General features: G+C 39.8%; 1 protein-coding gene across 4 annotated transcripts in view; it reads left to right on the top strand.

The window, feature by feature from the left end:
* Positions 1 to 15,294, top strand: part of PRKACA (protein kinase cAMP-activated catalytic subunit alpha) — a 66,028-nt gene extending 50,734 nt beyond the window's left edge. For all 4 annotated transcript variants that reach the window (XM_063292515.1, XM_063292516.1, XM_063292514.1 and 1 more), the window contains exons 3-10: positions 433 to 561; positions 656 to 754; positions 5,863 to 5,945; positions 6,516 to 6,642; positions 7,779 to 7,874; positions 8,027 to 8,149; positions 11,048 to 11,212; positions 13,542 to 15,294. In XM_063292515.1, coding sequence (XP_063148585.1) covers positions 433 to 561; positions 656 to 754; positions 5,863 to 5,945; positions 6,516 to 6,642; positions 7,779 to 7,874; positions 8,027 to 8,149; positions 11,048 to 11,212; positions 13,542 to 13,667 — 948 coding nt within the window. In that variant the 3' untranslated portion in view covers positions 13,668 to 15,294. The remainder of the gene's footprint in view (positions 1 to 432; positions 562 to 655; positions 755 to 5,862; positions 5,946 to 6,515; positions 6,643 to 7,778; positions 7,875 to 8,026; positions 8,150 to 11,047; positions 11,213 to 13,541) is intronic.
* The last annotated feature ends 1,135 nt before the right edge of the window (positions 15,295 to 16,429 follow it).

The following is a 16,429-nucleotide window of genomic DNA, read 5'->3' as shown; positions in this document are numbered from 1 at the left end:
GCTTGGCTGCCCAGTGCATTGGGGATTTATTACCATTACGCTACAAACTCCAAGTTTTGGTGGTGTTATTTTACTATTTGATAGGTGTTGGTGGCTATAGATAAAATATATATTAATATACTCCTTGTGGATTAAGTCTGCTTCTGCTGTATGAGCTACCAGCCTAGAGGAAAGTTTTTGTCTCCCTGAAAGCACATGTATCTTCTGCCCTCTAGTGGTGAAATCCTAACTCTTCCAAATCCCACATAAAATATTGGTAATAGATGAAAGTTATAGATGAAAACTTGGCACTACACAGAGGTGGAGGCCTTTGAAATCCCCTGTAATATAGCAAAGGAGGAGGGCTATCATTCAGACAAAACCTAATCATCCCCAAATGTGATGGCTTGTATGCAGCCATTTTTCATTCTCTTTTTCTTTCTTCTTTTGCAGAACACATCCAGTCTGGATCATTTCGATCGGCTCAAGACCCTGGGTACAGGCTCTTTCGGGCGGGTGATGCTTGTGAAGCACAAGGACTCTGGAAATTATTTTGCCATGAAAATCCTTGATAAGCAGAAAGTGAGTTTGGACTTGCTGATGATCTTTGCATTGCAAGCCAGGGTTGAAGAGGAAGTCGTACCTGACTTGGTCTCATTTCTTTTCTGTATTGCAGGTTGTTAAGCTGAAGCAGATTGAGCACACCCTCAATGAAAAACGCATACTCCAGGCTGTGAACTTCCCATTCCTTGTCAGGCTAGAGTATTCTTTCAAGGTAAGTGAACTTGCTGGATTCCTGGTTCTCTGAGCATCTGTTGCTCTGAAGTGATAAGAAATTTGGCTCCAAGGAAGCATTTTCCTTTTGAGAGGCAGTGAGCAGATGAACAGAGCGAGTGCCTTCACATAGTGTCCTCTGCAGTTAGAACACATACACAGGTTTACCAAAGCATTTAGCCATCGTAAGTGTCCTGCAGTGCAGTACTGTAGAAGGCAAAGAACAGGTCTCAGTGTTGAAGTGCTAGTCTTGGAAATAATTCTGCCTTCCATGAAAAGAATGTGCAACACTCGGAAAAGTGCATAAAAATGACTTTGTGGCAACTTCACAGTGGCAGCCTAGAAAAGGAAAACTTTGGAAGGACCGATAGGAAACTGCCATAGTGAGCATGTAAGTTTGGGATATGCAGTGTAACAAGACCTCCTACTGCTTTAAAGGTTTGACCATGCAAAATGCTCTAAGGGTTTCTGTTAGCTAACCCGCCTGTCAGACCAGATTATAAAAAGCCATTAGGCTCCACCTATCTTTGGTGCAAAATGAGTTTTAAAATCCTTCTGGTATTTTCCATGTTTATAACGTAAGATGGACTGAGCTGTGTTGATACTGTGTCTGGGTTTTACTAAAACCTTGAGGTCCACCAGCATGCAGAAGAATAGATTTAACATGAAAAAATTCTGAGTCAAAGAATGTATCCTGAGCACTAGAACAACAAGCTCATGGCCTTTCCACACAAAAATCCTCTGTTGGTTAATCACCTTCTGGGTCCAAACCTCCTTTCATTCCAATATTTTTATTTATGACTGAAGGGAAGCCTTTTCTGTTGTTAGTGTTGTTAAACACTTAGGAGCAACAAGTCATCTTTATCTACTGGAAATCACCAAAAGGCTTGCCAGTACATCCTGATCTACCTTCTGCACCACCTTGAGCTAAGATTATGAGCATAATACTTGTTTGACAACTTGCCCAGTTGAGACGTTTGCTAGTTATTTCCCCCAGCATTGCAGTCCTTGACAATAACATATCAAAGTTTATTACTCAATATGTTTGAGATGTTATCTGTAGTTTATACAGTATCAGGCCTGCACAACTTGTAGAGGGGAAAGGGCCACATTGATAAATTAAAAATCCTCCTGGACCACAAAGGAATACCTGCGTGCCAATCCGCTGTTCCACAGCTAGCAAAGTGCCGGCAGTGCTGGAGGTGATGGTACGGCTTAGAGGTGGTTGGCAACGCATCTTTTGGGGTGGCCGTGGTGGTGAGTTCATTATGTTTTTAAAAACATGGGCAGGCTGCACAAGGCTTTTTGGTGGGCCACATATTGAACAAGCCTGGTTTATGACATCTATTGACACTAGAGATGAGGATTGGACCTTGATTCTAAACACTTGTTTATTCAGCAATTAATCACATTTATATTAATGGGAGCGACTTTCTAGCATCAGTGTTTAGGATTGAAATCTTACTGTTAAAACATATCTAACTCATATGTTAAAACATATCTAATTCATCCCACTGCTGGTGAGAGTAATGTGTGAAACTGCAGTAGAGATAGTAGTCCATTTTAGTAATGTATGAAATGGGTTTCTGACAGTATGTTCCTTCTTAAGGCTGCAATAGTGTTAGGGACAGAAGAATAGCTGTGCAGGATCAGGCCAAGGCCCATTCTAGTCCAACATTTTGTTTTTCATAGTGACCATCAAATATCTCTGGGGTGTCATGGACAATTGAGGGGAACATATCTGTCTTCCTCCATTGTTCCCCTGCAACTGGTATTTAATTGCCCATATTAGGTTTGTTGTCTATGAATTTATCTATTATTGTTCCTTGTGGCCATGACCATGTCTTATAATAATAAATTCCACAGATTGATTAATCAGAAAAAAATGTTTATTTTTTCTGTTCTAACCACTTTCTAAGTCAGCTTTGTGGGATGACCTCTGGTTCTAGTGTTTTGAGAGTATGAGGGAAAAAAAATCTGTCTAATTTGTTCATGCCATGCATGATTTTATAGCGTTTGATCATGTCCGCCCCCCCCCCCGTTTGCTTTTCTTTTAAGCTCATTCTAGTCTTTTAAGGGAAGGTATTTGAATTCTCTGATTATTTTAGTTATCCTCATTTGTACCTATTCCACCTCTATTATATCACTTTTTTAAATGTGGCAACTGTAACTATATAATATAATATTACTATTTTTTATTAAATTTATATGCTGCTTGGCTCCCAGCAACTCTGGGCAGTTACAATATCCCAACTGCTGGCAGTTTTATTTTCAGTCTCATTCCTAGTGATTCCTAGTAGAAAATTTGCATTTTTCACAGCTACCGCATACTTAGTTGACAGCTTCATTGATCTGCGACCTCTAGAGCCTTTTCTTGGTTAGTTGTAGACAGCTCAGACTCAATTTCTGTTTTCGTAATGTTTGTTGGGTTTTTGCCTAATGCGCACTACTTTACACTATTTAAATTGAGCCAAGTTTGCCATTTGGTTGATTATTTGTCAACCAAATGGCATTCATTTTAAAGAGATTCTTCTAGAACTCTTGTAACAGTATGAAGAGACCTTTTATAGAAAATGAAGGTAAAAGCAAGACAATGTCAGCTATTTAAAACAATCTGATGTCAAGCCAGAGTTAAGTTTGTGCACATATATGGTATGAATAGGGAGAAGAACAGTTTGCAGGGCTGCTGTGAGCATCTGGTGGGCAAAGTTGCTTCTATCTGCTCTGAGCTGGACTCTGGCTTTGCAGATCTTATGGAGTTGACTGAGGCATGGTCTGGCTATGTGATCTGGGAAGAGTTTGAGCCTATTGGTCCTGAGGAAATGGACAGAGTCCTCAGGGCTGTGAGTTTGGCCACCTGTGTATTACATCTGTGTCCTTCCTAGATGGTCAAGGTTGCTTGGGATGTGATATATTGCTGAGTCCAGGTGGTGTTTTTCATCCATGGGGTGAATTAGGTGGTGGTTGCATCTTCCATTAAAGAGGCAGTGGTCTGTTCCCTCCTCAAGAAACCATCATTGGACCCAATGATACTGAATAATGTTCATGTGGTTTCCAATCTCCCCTTTTTAGGGAAGGTTATGGAAAAGATGGTTAGGCTGCAGCTTCAGGGGACTCTAGATGATATGGATTGTTTTCAGTCATGTTTCAGGCCTGAGGAAGGTGGTAGGAAGATGGCATTGATCATATTTGTGGGTAACTTCTGGAGGGATGAGGATGGGGATGGTGCATTCATCTTGACCTTCCTTGATGTCTTAGCAGCTTTGGGTACCTTTCATCATGGTATCCTTCTGGACAGGTGTAGAGAATAGGAATTGGGTGGGGGTGTTACTGTAGTTCTCCTTTTCCTCCCAAAGTTGATTTCAGTCATTGTTGATGGGGGGAAGAGATCAAGCCATAGGCCCCAGCTTTGTGGAGTCCCTCAGGGCTCTGCCCTCTTCCTGCTCCTATTTAACATCTACATGAAACTGCTGATGAAGTCGTCTGTCAGCATGGAGTGAGACAGCATATCTGTATGCTGATAATACTCAATTATACATCTCTACCTCTGGTCAACAAGTGTTGCAATAAAGGTTCAGTATTGGAAGCTGTGGTGGTCTGGATGGGAAGAAACAGGTTTTGGCTCAACAATAAGACTGAGTTGCTATGGGTTTTATGCAGAGTTTCCATCTTTAGTTATGGGTAGGGTGGCGTTCCCCCAGGCAGAAGTGATGTGCAGTTTGCGGGTCCTCCAGGACTCTCAGCACCTCCTGGAAGAGCAAATGGCAGCTGCGGCCAGGAGAACCTTTGCAAACTTCATCTTGTGCACCAGTTGTGCTGATTCCTGGATTGGGAGGCACTGCTCACAGCCATTCATGGCTTAGTCACCTCCTGCTTGGATTACTGCAATGCATTCTACATAGGACTGTCCTTGAAGACTACTTGGAAGCTGCAACTGGTTCACAATTTGGGCAGTAGGTAGTTATTGGACATGTCTCAATATGCCCATGTTATACCACTACTTGCAAGCTGCATTGGCTTCCAGTAGGCTTCTGGGAGGAATTCATGATGCTGGTTATTACCTATAAAGCACTTCATGGCACAGGGCCAGGGTATTTGTGGACTGCCTATTTGTTGTTAGTTCTACTCAGTCCAACAGATCCAACAGAGTTGGCATGCTCTGGGTCCCTTCCATCAAGAAATGTCATCTGATGGAACCCAGGAAGGATGTTTTCTCTGTCATGGCACCTGCTCAGTGGAACAGCATGTCTCCTTCCACCTCCCAAATTTGGATGCCTTATTGGCTTTTCTTAAGGCTGTGAAAAACTGTGGGTGGTGGGCCAGAGTGTTGAGTGAATCCATCTCTAAAGGGCATTGTAGTATATTGATTGGTGTCCTCTGCCATTTTTTTCTGTTTGTCTTTGATATGCACTGTTGTTATTATTAAGTCGTTTGTAAGTTGCCCAGAGTTGCTTTTGAGTTGGGTGGCCATATAAGTTGAATAAACAAACAAATAAATAAGTTATTTATGCATATACACGTTCAGGTTTTCAAGTATGGATTTATTGCTGGTGGGGAAGGAACAAGGCACTGATAAAAAAGGAAATGGATAGAAATAAGTATAAAGTAAAAGTAAATCAGTATAAAGAAATAAGTATAAAGATTGGAGAAAAGTAGGCAGTGCAAAATGTTCCAACTTTGGAACAATTTGCTAATCCAAGCAGCAAAATGAAGGTTGGAGTGGTCTGTAAGCTAGCTTGGAATGTTTCTGGTAAAATCAGTCTATTTCATAATTTGGAACATTTTTAAAATTGAATTGTTTGTCACACACAGTAATTAGTCATGGCAGAAGAAGTGAAAAACATTGATATTGAAATCTAAGCAGTAGAATTATTAAAGAAAGATACTTGCTTTAATTTCTTTTAAAGGGCACCAGTTTGCAAGATAACTAATTCTGTGTAGAGGAAACTCCTCTTACGTCTTCCTTCTGCTTATTACTGCATTACTGTAGAAAGGCAGTTGTCTTTTTGTCAGAATTGATGAGTTGTGTACTTGGAATCAGCAGAGGTGAAGAGGGAGACAAAGCACTACTTGCTATCACTCGTAGTTTACTTCTGCGCTCAATTACAGGATAATACAAATCTGTACATGGTGATGGAATACATCCCAGGTGGCGAGATGTTCTCCCACCTACGACGGATTGGCAGGTTCAGGTAAGTGTATTCCCTCATCACTGTAAGGGTGGGATTATGCTAGTGAGGAGCTGAGTATTGTAGGTCTTATATTTGATTCCCAGTTGTGTTAAAGCAGTGAGCAGACCTAATAAATAATGGCTTCCAGTTACTTTCGCCTTGCACAAGTATATCTGGGAAAAATCTATGAATTTCTTTGCATGCCCTGCTAATCTCTGATACAGAGGTTATGCATTTTGAGATAAAGTCAAAAGATAGGACGGAAACTATTTTGTGGCTAGATAGCCAGCCCTTATAGGGTCACAGGAGCTTAATACTTTCCATCAAATGATATTTGGCTGATTTGGGCATAAAATTAGCAAGGTCAGAGTAAGAAAAAAGCTTCAGCATGGACTTAGTCTAGAGTTACTCTTGTAAGACATTTGATGGAAAAGTTGAGTTTGTATTGAGAAAGGGAAAAGGAACATCTGGCTCCTTGTGGTGCCTGGGGAACAGTGTAGAGTGAAAGCCTAACTGACATTGACTGGAAATCAGTTATGAAAGTGTTTCCCATTTTCCTTTTCTCTTTTTTCTCTTTTTCCTTTTTTACAGTGAACCTCATGCCCGGTTCTATGCCGCTCAGATTGTGTTGACTTTTGAGTACCTGCACTCACTAGATCTTATCTACCGAGACTTGAAGCCCGAAAATCTCCTAATCGACCAGCAGGGCTATATTGAGGTAGTGCTATTTCTATCAATTTCACACCCATATTCAGTCCTCTAAGAATTGCTATCCTTGTCAATAGTCTGGCTCACACATAATGTTAGCAAAATGTAGTTTCTTTGCTTTCATTTTAGCTCAGTATTTGAACCCAATCATAAACCATGAATTAGGTGAACATTATGTGCAAATCTAACTACTAGAGTGTGTTAACAAGCCATGACTGAACAAACTGGCTCAGCATGACATGTGAACTAAGCTCCTGTATCTGACTATTAGGGTTTGGAGAGAAAGAGATTTCAAGAGAGTACTGTAAGCTGTTTGCATAGTGCACCCATGGCTACCAGCCCTGGGCTACCAGCGCGATCACATTGCTTTTGATGTGTAGAAGAGCAAACAGCTTACTTTCATGCAATCCCTTTCTCTCCAATCAATCTGCTCTGCAAGGGGGGGAAAAAGGAAAAACCACAGGTCAGGCACAGGACAACACGTACTGACTGTAATGACGATCATGTGACTGAGGGATGCTCGGTCGTAAATGAGACCATTCTCAGATTAAGACCATTCGTAAATGTAAAGACCATTTACTATTTACATTTATTAATTTACATTTATAAATTTACATTTTACTTTTATTTTTACATTTTACATTTACATTTATTTATTTACATGTATTTGTGATCGTAAAACCATTTGTAAATGGTCGTAAATGGGCCGTAAAGTTATTTTTTCACCACCATCGTAACTTCGAACCGTCACTGAATGAATGGTCAGTAAGCAAGGACTACCGTATAAGTAAATGAACATTGCTATGCATAAGAAATCTTCTGTTGTGATAGAATTGCTGAAAAAAAGACAGAAAGATACATATCCACCAGTTATTTGTATTTAATAATAGAAATGTAGCATTCCAACAACAGCCTATATAATTGAATGTACTCTGAACAACCAGATACTGTACTGCACTTTTCTTATCTTGGAAAATATTACACATCTTGATACTGACTCTTAGGAGATCTATGTCTCTGCAAAACAAATCTCCTTAATCTACCTGTTCTACCCTAAATATCCCCTTTACCAGGTTGGGTTTGTGGTTAACATACAATCCCTTCATCTGTATTGCTGACAAATCTCATTTTTAAACTGACCTTCAGGTCACAGATTTTGGCTTTGCCAAACGAGTGAAAGGCCGAACATGGACCCTTTGCGGGACCCCAGAATATTTGGCTCCTGAAATCATTTTGAGTAAGGTGAGTGATCCATATTCCCCATGGACAGTACCCCACAGACAGTACTTCTGTGCCTGGTAAACCTGGGGGGTGACTGGGTGAGCCCCCCAGCCCTTTGGATATCCTAAGTCCACTTGTTCTGGTTGTGATCTGAGTTTTCATTCCTGTTGCAGGGTTATAACAAAGCAGTGGACTGGTGGGCCCTCGGTGTCCTCATCTATGAGATGGCAGCTGGCTATCCTCCATTCTTTGCAGACCAGCCCATTCAGATCTATGAGAAAATTGTCTCTGGGAAGGTAATGTTTCAGCAGAGTGATTCACTTGCTGGATGCAAGATGTTACACCGTCCTGTTGTACATTATTGGCCATTTTCTACATGGAATCGAATCCAGACCTTACCTTGAGGGCACATTAGAGACTTTTCTTTTTTTACACATGCATTTCTAATGCTCACTAAAGCACGGATATAACTTTTCCCTGACAGGTGAATGCTAGAGTAACAATAGTTCTGTAGGCTGTGAGTGGACACCTTTAAACCATTCCCTTGACAACATTTTGAATTTAACTTTTTGGCATTACTAACAGCTTTTGTCATAGTAACAAAATGTATGGAAATTTGCATGGCTATTTTTTTTTTCTGTGTAATGGTTGAAGAGAGTAAAACCAGACAAAGGAGTAGTCTTACTGTGACCATGAAGGTGTAAGTTTTCAGGGTTTCATTTGGGAAGGACTAAATAGAAAAGGAACTCCTATCCTGGGAGAAAGTCTCTACTCCCAACCCTTACTAAAACAAGGTTCATATGCTAACTTCTTGATCATCTGTATTTAACCTTCTTTTTCTCCTTCTCCCTCCTTTACCACTCTCCTGAAAAGGTTTCAAGAGCCCTGCTTACACACATTGTTCTTAAAAAAAATTACCTCTGAAACAGCTGATACCAGCTACTGTTGGAGGCAGACTATTAAGCCAAAAGCTGCACTGATTCAGCCTTCCTCCACAGCTCTTACTGTAAGAAAACTTATCCTTATTGATAAACAGGCAAGGATAATCTTCCGTTAGGTCTCCTGCTTCATTTAGTGGGGACAGCTGCCTTGATTTGCTTTAGATTTGAAAATCATGCAGGTATTACAGGTTCCTACAATGGTCATTCAGCAAAGCAATTGTCCTAAAGTTTTCAAAATAGTTTAGCTCTTTTTCCCATTAACAACATTAGCATTGTGGCTGGACATGTGATATTATTTTTAACTTGTTGGGTTAATATAAAATATATCAGAACCTTGTTTGTGCTGCCCTTTTGAACTGTAACAGTTCAACTTAATCAGTGAAAGGTTTCTTTTTAATGTTAGAATCTCCTGTCAACTCCCCTTGAGTAATTGCTTTTTATATTCTCATTTTTAAAAAAGTATTTTTGGAGAAAGTGCAGATGTGCTGTGGGTGCATATGAGAGTAAAATATTCTAAAAAATTATTCTCTTTCAACAGCTTGTTTGCCAACATTCTCCTCTCACCACCCCCCCATCTGTTTGGGGTTTTGGTGAAGTTGTTCTCTCAATTAAAAAAAACAACTTTATTCTGCTCAGATATTTATGTTTGGCACCTTAGTTCATTGCAGGGGCAAATCTAAGTTAAATGAACCAAGAAACCAACTTCTGAAAGTACATCAGATATTTTTAAAAAAATATTCCAGGTATATGCAGTAGGTAAATACTTAATTTATTGACTTGCATAAATTACATTTGGCTTAAGACAGCTTACTAGCCTTGGTGCCATTGGAGCCTGCCTACTTGAAATAGAGGAAAGGTGGGTCAAACTCACATATAAAAGATCTACGTTTGCTTTGTCTTGCTTTATTTTTCTAAAACCCAAGGTCCAAATACTAGAAACACACACTTAGATTTTAAAACCCTGAACCCAAAATGTTTACTTTCTTTTTTTTAAATAAGAACTTTATTAGAATTTCAAGATAAAGGTAAAATACAAAATACAGAATATAGAAAAGCTTGAATAAAGAATTAAATAAAAAATAAAAAATAAGAAAGTGCAGAAATAACAAGAAAATAGAAGGTGACTTTCAACCTTCTCCAACACAGATATAAATGCTTATTATACTAACTTGATCTCTTACCCTTAGTTAAACATTGGCTAACGTTATTCCTATAAAAACAAACAATCATCAAAACCCAAAATCAGAACTTCATTTTTTCCTGTTACCAGCAAAATAGTCCAAAAGCAGTTTCCAAGTAGAAACAAATCCAGTCACATTATTTTCTCTTATCAGTGCTGTCAGTTTTGCTATTTGTGCCAACCCCATTAATTTCACCAGCCATTCTTCCCTTGTGGGAATTCGTGCATCTTTCCATCTTTGTGCATATAGAAGTCTTGCTGCTGTTATCATATACAAAAACAAAGTCCCATAACGTTGTTCAAGTTGTTGGTCCATCAAGCCCAAAATAAACAGTTCTGGTTTCATCTGTATGTCCACTTGGAAAATCTTTTGAATTGTAATATTTTCTTTTATTTTTGAATATTAGTACTGAGCAGAGCTTGTATATTTTTAGGCAAATAAACTAAATAAATTATTCTTTTTTCATAGTATAATGTTAGGCTACTATTATCAATCAATTGGGAGTCAGGAATGTTGCAAGCCACACAATCTGCCGTCTGCTTGCCCTGAAGTGAAGCTAAATACTAAATTCTGCTCTGTAGAATAGCTTGGCAATCTTTAAGACTTTCATGCAGGAATATTTTGGGGAAGCAGGGCACTTTGAAAAAAACACAAGAGATGTAAACAGTTCGTTAGTTTAAAAAAAACACAACTTCTTCTGCTCCTCCTGTGTCAATGGTGTTTATTATACCATCAGTACTTTTCTCTCTTCAAGTTCCTGAGAGGCAGAAGATCTTGTAAAATTAAGGTCTCTAATTCTTGGGAATTCAAATACAAGATGTACTTGAAAACCAGCCTGGAACTGTAGTCCTCTGGTAAACGCTCTAATTGCAAGAGTGTCAAAAGTGTGCTAAATTAATGTCTTGAGCTGTAGAGTGCTCTCCACTAGCCTAGCCATTCCAGACGTTTCTGGAGGGCACCAGGTTGGGGATAAGCTGCCATCACATATGCGAGATCTTGCTACCTGCCCTGTTCCCGTAGGTTTTGGGTTTCTTTATGGGGACAGAAAAAATCTTGGGTTTTTTGCATCCAGGTCCGCTTCCCATCTCACTTCAGCTCAGACCTGAAGGACCTGCTGCGTAACTTGCTACAGGTAGACCTCACCAAACGTTTTGGCAACCTCAAAAATGGAGTCAACGACATCAAGAACCACAAGTGGTTTGCAACCACGGATTGGATTGCCATCTACCAACGGAAGGTAAACAACTGCAGCCAGCAGACTTTTTAAAGAATATACAGTACATATTATTATCAGACATGAATGTCAATTGCCTACTGGACTTAAGGCTGCCATTTGCACATATACAAAAGGGGATGCATTGAGCAGTTTCTCAGAGTACCAAATTAGCAGCAGCCTAAGTGCTTCCATAGCACTTCACAAAAAGTGGTTTGTTCTACATCAGCAAACCTTAATTGGAAACCATGGTTTATTTTTGACTTACAGTTTACAGTTATGGCTTTCTGAGTTGTCTAAATGGTGGCGTCTAAATGGGTTGTTCGTGGTTTCTTGGCTTGCTTGTATGCTTTGACAAAGCCTCTGGTCAGTCCTCAGAAGCACAAGGCAAGAGCAGCTAAAATACAGGAGGGAAAACAAACTAGGAGTGGGCTAAACAATTAACGGCTGCCCATCTGCATGTCTGAGTTTAGTTTCCTCCACAAATTGCCACTTAGGACACGGAAGGCAGTCTTTCTGCAGCAGGGCCTGTACAATTTTTGACTACTTTGTCAGTCACTGAGGGGCCACAGGAGGGCAGTCAGTAGCATGGTACCGCTGCCGAGAAAGTGGACCAAACTTCTGATTCTTTTAGCTTCAGGGTTTAGGAGTTTGGAAACTTAATGCAAATACGTTGCTGCTCTTTTAAAGTGAAAAATTAGCAGCACAATTATGGGATTTGAGGTAGAGCATACAGTATAGCTTGCTCATCTTAGCACGATGGATGCTTGCAGAAATTATTATCACTGTGTTTAGGATGTGAATCCCCCTTTCCTGGATTTGCAGTTGCAGTAAATTATATTAATTGTGCATGATTTGGTCAGTTAATTGTGCAAAGTTGATAGTGCTGTATCAGCTAGCTACTACAAGACTTGCTCTTCATCAATTTGACAGAAAATGTTAATCATATAGCTACATTAGTTATTAGTATCAAGTTACCAACACCTCCTCTGGATCTCTTGGTCTAAGTCAGTGTTTCTCAACCTCAGGAACTTTAAGATGTGTGGACTTCAACTCCCAGAATTCCCCAGCCAGCCATGGTTGAGTTTGAGAAACACTGGTCTAAGTCCTAGAGTTATCTGTGTGAAGTGAGTTATTAGACAGCAGAAGAGAACAATGGAAGCAGGGACAAAATCTTCCTACCTATTTTGTTTTTGTTTATTTTCATTTTTGGGCAGCAGTTAAATATGAAGAAGGTACAAAAAGACTCCACTGTTGAGAATTGTTTGCTAACAAATATCAGTAGTCATTCCAGGGATGTAAAATGGGGCTGGAGGTTCTGTATGGGGTATAAGACATAACAAGATCATGAAAGAGGATGAGCTGAAACATTTCAGATAGAAATAAATGAGTTGTATTTGCCACTCCACTTCTGACCCTCCTCAGATTTGCTGGGCTGATTTACAAACATTGGCTTGGTTTATACATTGTATTAAGCCATGGTTTGTATTAACCAGGACTTCCTAACCAAGATACAGTAGCCTATTTTTTTGCAGTAAATTAACCCAAATCCATAGTTTACAAAGCATGGTATCTTGGTTAGCATGTTGTGGTTAGTTAAAATGAAGCACATAGGCTGTCTGAACCCAAGTGATTCTGGAGAAGTTTTAACTTAGCGTTTCCTAAACTAGAAACAAGAAATCGGAGATCCAACTGATAAACCTTTACTTTGGGAAGAGGTGAATGAGGAGCAGACATGGAAGAAGTTAGGGAGTGCTCCACTGAGCTGAAGCAAAGTAGTGATGCATTTGTTTGTGGAGAATATTCTTACCTATTTACCTGGTTTAAAAAAAAACCTCAAAGCCTGTCCTTTACATCAAGATGAGCATGCTGGAGCTACTGGAAGCCTTTTTCCCCAATCCTGTTTTGATACCAGAAGTGAGATAGCTTAAAGGAAAATAGCTTTGAGCAGCTGTATGCTTGGCTCTCTCCTATACAGAAGCAAGGTAGCCTTAACCCCACTTTATAGACAGACAGGTAAGCACTTTTGTTGGATCTGTACATTCATTCTAGTATTCATTGGAATCATCTGAGTGTAAAAAGTAGTTAAGACCTGTTGTTGAGGATCTGACACTCCCCATGTCAACAGAATTGACCTGGTAGCTATATAGTATGTATATTCTTGTCAAGATCACTGTGTCCCTTACCTGCCTGTTCAAAGGGGGAGAAAGCAAGAAAATTACTTAGATTAATAACCAAGCTGGTAGCCCTCTTTCACGCTTCATGTTATAATTGATCTACTGTCTATTATCAACGCAGTATAACATGTCCCCATATTGTAATAACGCTTCCCTTTGTGCCATCCCCTCCGCAGGTGGAAGCTCCCTTTATACCAAAGTGCAAAGGACCCGGCGACACAAGTAACTTTGATGACTATGAGGAAGAGGAGATCCGGGTGTCCATCACTGAAAAATGCGCCAAGGAGTTTGCAGAATTTTAGGGCCAGCCCCCTTTGCTTTGTGTGCCCAGGAAGAGAAAGGGCTGGATTTGATCAGCCCCAAGGGCCAGAGTTCCTTGCCTATTTGTTAATTTTGGGAGGTGGGGGAGTGTTGGGGTTCACCTGGATCTGTTTGGGCAGAAAAGAGAAAAGGGGAATTCGTCTGAAGCTGTGGAAAAGACCGTAGTCTGAATGTCATCCACCCACCATCCACTGCGAGCTCCAAGGTGGCTCCCGGCCACTCTCAGGCAGTTTTTAAAACAAATTCCCTTCCTGCTCACATTGACTCCAATCCATACACAAACCCTAATTGGACAGTCCCTGGTTTTTTGGTGGCTTTTTATTTTTAAGGGAAAGGGAATACTTTGTAATTCATCACCATCTATAATGATTTGGCTCATGGGGCATTGCAAAAAAAAAAGGAAGGGAATTGGGGGGAAGGCAGAAAGCAAACACCTCCACACAGCACTTTGGTGTTTAGACCAGCATTAAATGGGTTACGACCCAACTGTCTCACTTCCCACTGTGAGACAACCCTGTCCTTTTATCAATAGCTCTTTCCTCTCCTCTCCCTTTCCAAGGCTCATTTTATTAACTTTAAAGAAAAAGTTTAAAGAAATAGTTGACTGGCTTAAAAAAAGGTTTTAACAGTCTAGGTGGGGGCAATGCTTTTATATGCTCTGTTTCCAGCACAGTTAAATGAAATTCAGCAGGAATTTTAATTCTGTAAAAACAGCTGGATTTTAGCATGAAGAATATGTGGTTTCTTTTCCTTTCTATTCTTTTCTTCCTTTCTACACTTGATTTCTAATCTTTGTCCCCAGTTTTGGGAAAGAAAGAGGCAATAATATTCACACTTGCAGAAGGGGGACAGTGATTGGCTGCAGCTGGAGCAGGAATACTAAGAAAAGAAACACTGTTTTGTGTATTTCCAAAACCCATTCTTTTTCCTTCTCCTCAGCTACCCTCACCCCCTCCAAAATGTATCTCAAGACCTGTTCTGCTGCATCAGGTAACTGCTGGAGTATTTGTCTGAATGGATGAGAAACAAGCAGGATTTGTGAAAGTTGAGAATCTAGCTACTTGCCACTGTCGGAAGGGGTTTGTCTCCTTTAGTAGCAGTTAAGATGGGGGTAAAATACATGACTAATGGAAGATGCTGGCAAGACACATTGGCTGGATATGATTCTCCCTGTTCCAGCCCAAACCTCAATGTTGGTAATACATGGATCTGCAGGTGGACTCTCCATTGCTGCATTCCTTAAGATCTCTATACACCTGCTCTGGTTTTATGCTAAGATAACAAGAGAAGGATGAAAAACCTACCCTGATAATAAAGATGGTGAGATTTACAAACAAATAGACAAAACCCATTCACTTGTGCCATGCTGACAAGGGAGTGACCAGTTTTGGTCTGTAGTTGTGATTGGAAATGAGAAGCGACATCTGTTTAGAGTCTTTTCTCTGAAAACACAGAAGCAGTGGGAGTTGGACTCAAAGGATGTGGGGGGGAAGGCAGCTTGTTTTTTGTCTGAATTTTTTCTGATTCTCCCCTTCCCCTTTCCAATGCAATGCCTCTTTGTATTCTGTCTTCACCTACCTGACTCCAAATACATTCTTTCTAAACTCACAGTTTAAGTTTTTTCTGTTCTCCTTCCATGGCTGGAGAGCGGAGCAGGCATCTTTAGACTGATAGATGTAATCTGCACAGAAGTGCTATTAGGATCAGACAAGCTTTATTTGCCCCCCTGACTTCTTAGCATCCCTTCCCACCAAGAAGCTCCTCAGTCCCTTCTTTGTCAGGTTGAGGAGGGGAAGATTTAAAGCCATCTGCTCCCAGTCTTGGAAAAAACAAAACCACTTCTCTGTAATCCAACAAAACTTGTTTCACTGAGAAAAAACAAACCCTACTTCCTCTTTAACAGTGTGCTTTGTTGTAAACATATTTGAAACTATTACCAATAAAGTTTTGTTTAAAAAAATAGTTTAATTCCTAAAATTTAGTGTAAGATGGGAAACAGCAGTAAGGAGTTTGAGTAATGATGGCTGGTGCTAAAAGATGACACAAAATAAGTTATGGAATTTTTAGGAATTCACATGATGCAGTTTCATTAACCATTGATACAGCCTACCCTTTGTATAAAGCTTTAACACTGATTGACATAACTGAAGGTATGTGAATTGAATGCTCTCTGTTTTAATTTTAAGTTGTCAGTCAATGAAAAGTATTAGCTTTTTGAAAAACAAATGCATCTGTTTTACAATCAAATATAAATTATATTTTGAAGCTTTTAAATTATATCTGGAGAGTATTAATAATGGAAGGGTAAAATTACCTAAAATTTATGTGAGTACCCCAGAATTGTCAAGTTCTTGAGTTTCTATATTAGTATTTCATGCACACTGTCATGTTAATGTGCATGGAAAGCTCTTCGACTGCTTGTATTTTTAAAAAAACTTAGATCAAATAAAGGCATGTATCTAGTTACATAATAGTCTATGATAGCCTTCCCCAACCCAATACACTCTAAATATGTTGGACTACTACTCCTATAATATCCTGGGAGTTGTGGTCCAACACATCTGGAGGGCACCAGCTTGAGAAACCTTTGCAGGATGGTGTTGTGCAATGTATTCAAATGCTAAATGAGGCCACTCAAACTCTTTGAGAGCTGGGCAGACAAAATGGAAACCACTTTCAAAACAAAAGAAGTGTTTGAGTTCCTGAGGGATTAGTAGTAAAAACTGTTTATGGGAAAACTCAC

Source organism: Candoia aspera, chromosome 2 (genome assembly GCF_035149785.1).
Source record: "Candoia aspera isolate rCanAsp1 chromosome 2, rCanAsp1.hap2, whole genome shotgun sequence".
NCBI classification, from domain to species: domain Eukaryota; kingdom Metazoa; phylum Chordata; class Lepidosauria; order Squamata; family Boidae; genus Candoia; species Candoia aspera.
Note: the sequence above shows the minus strand (reverse complement) of the source record. Positions and strands in the feature narration are given on the sequence as shown.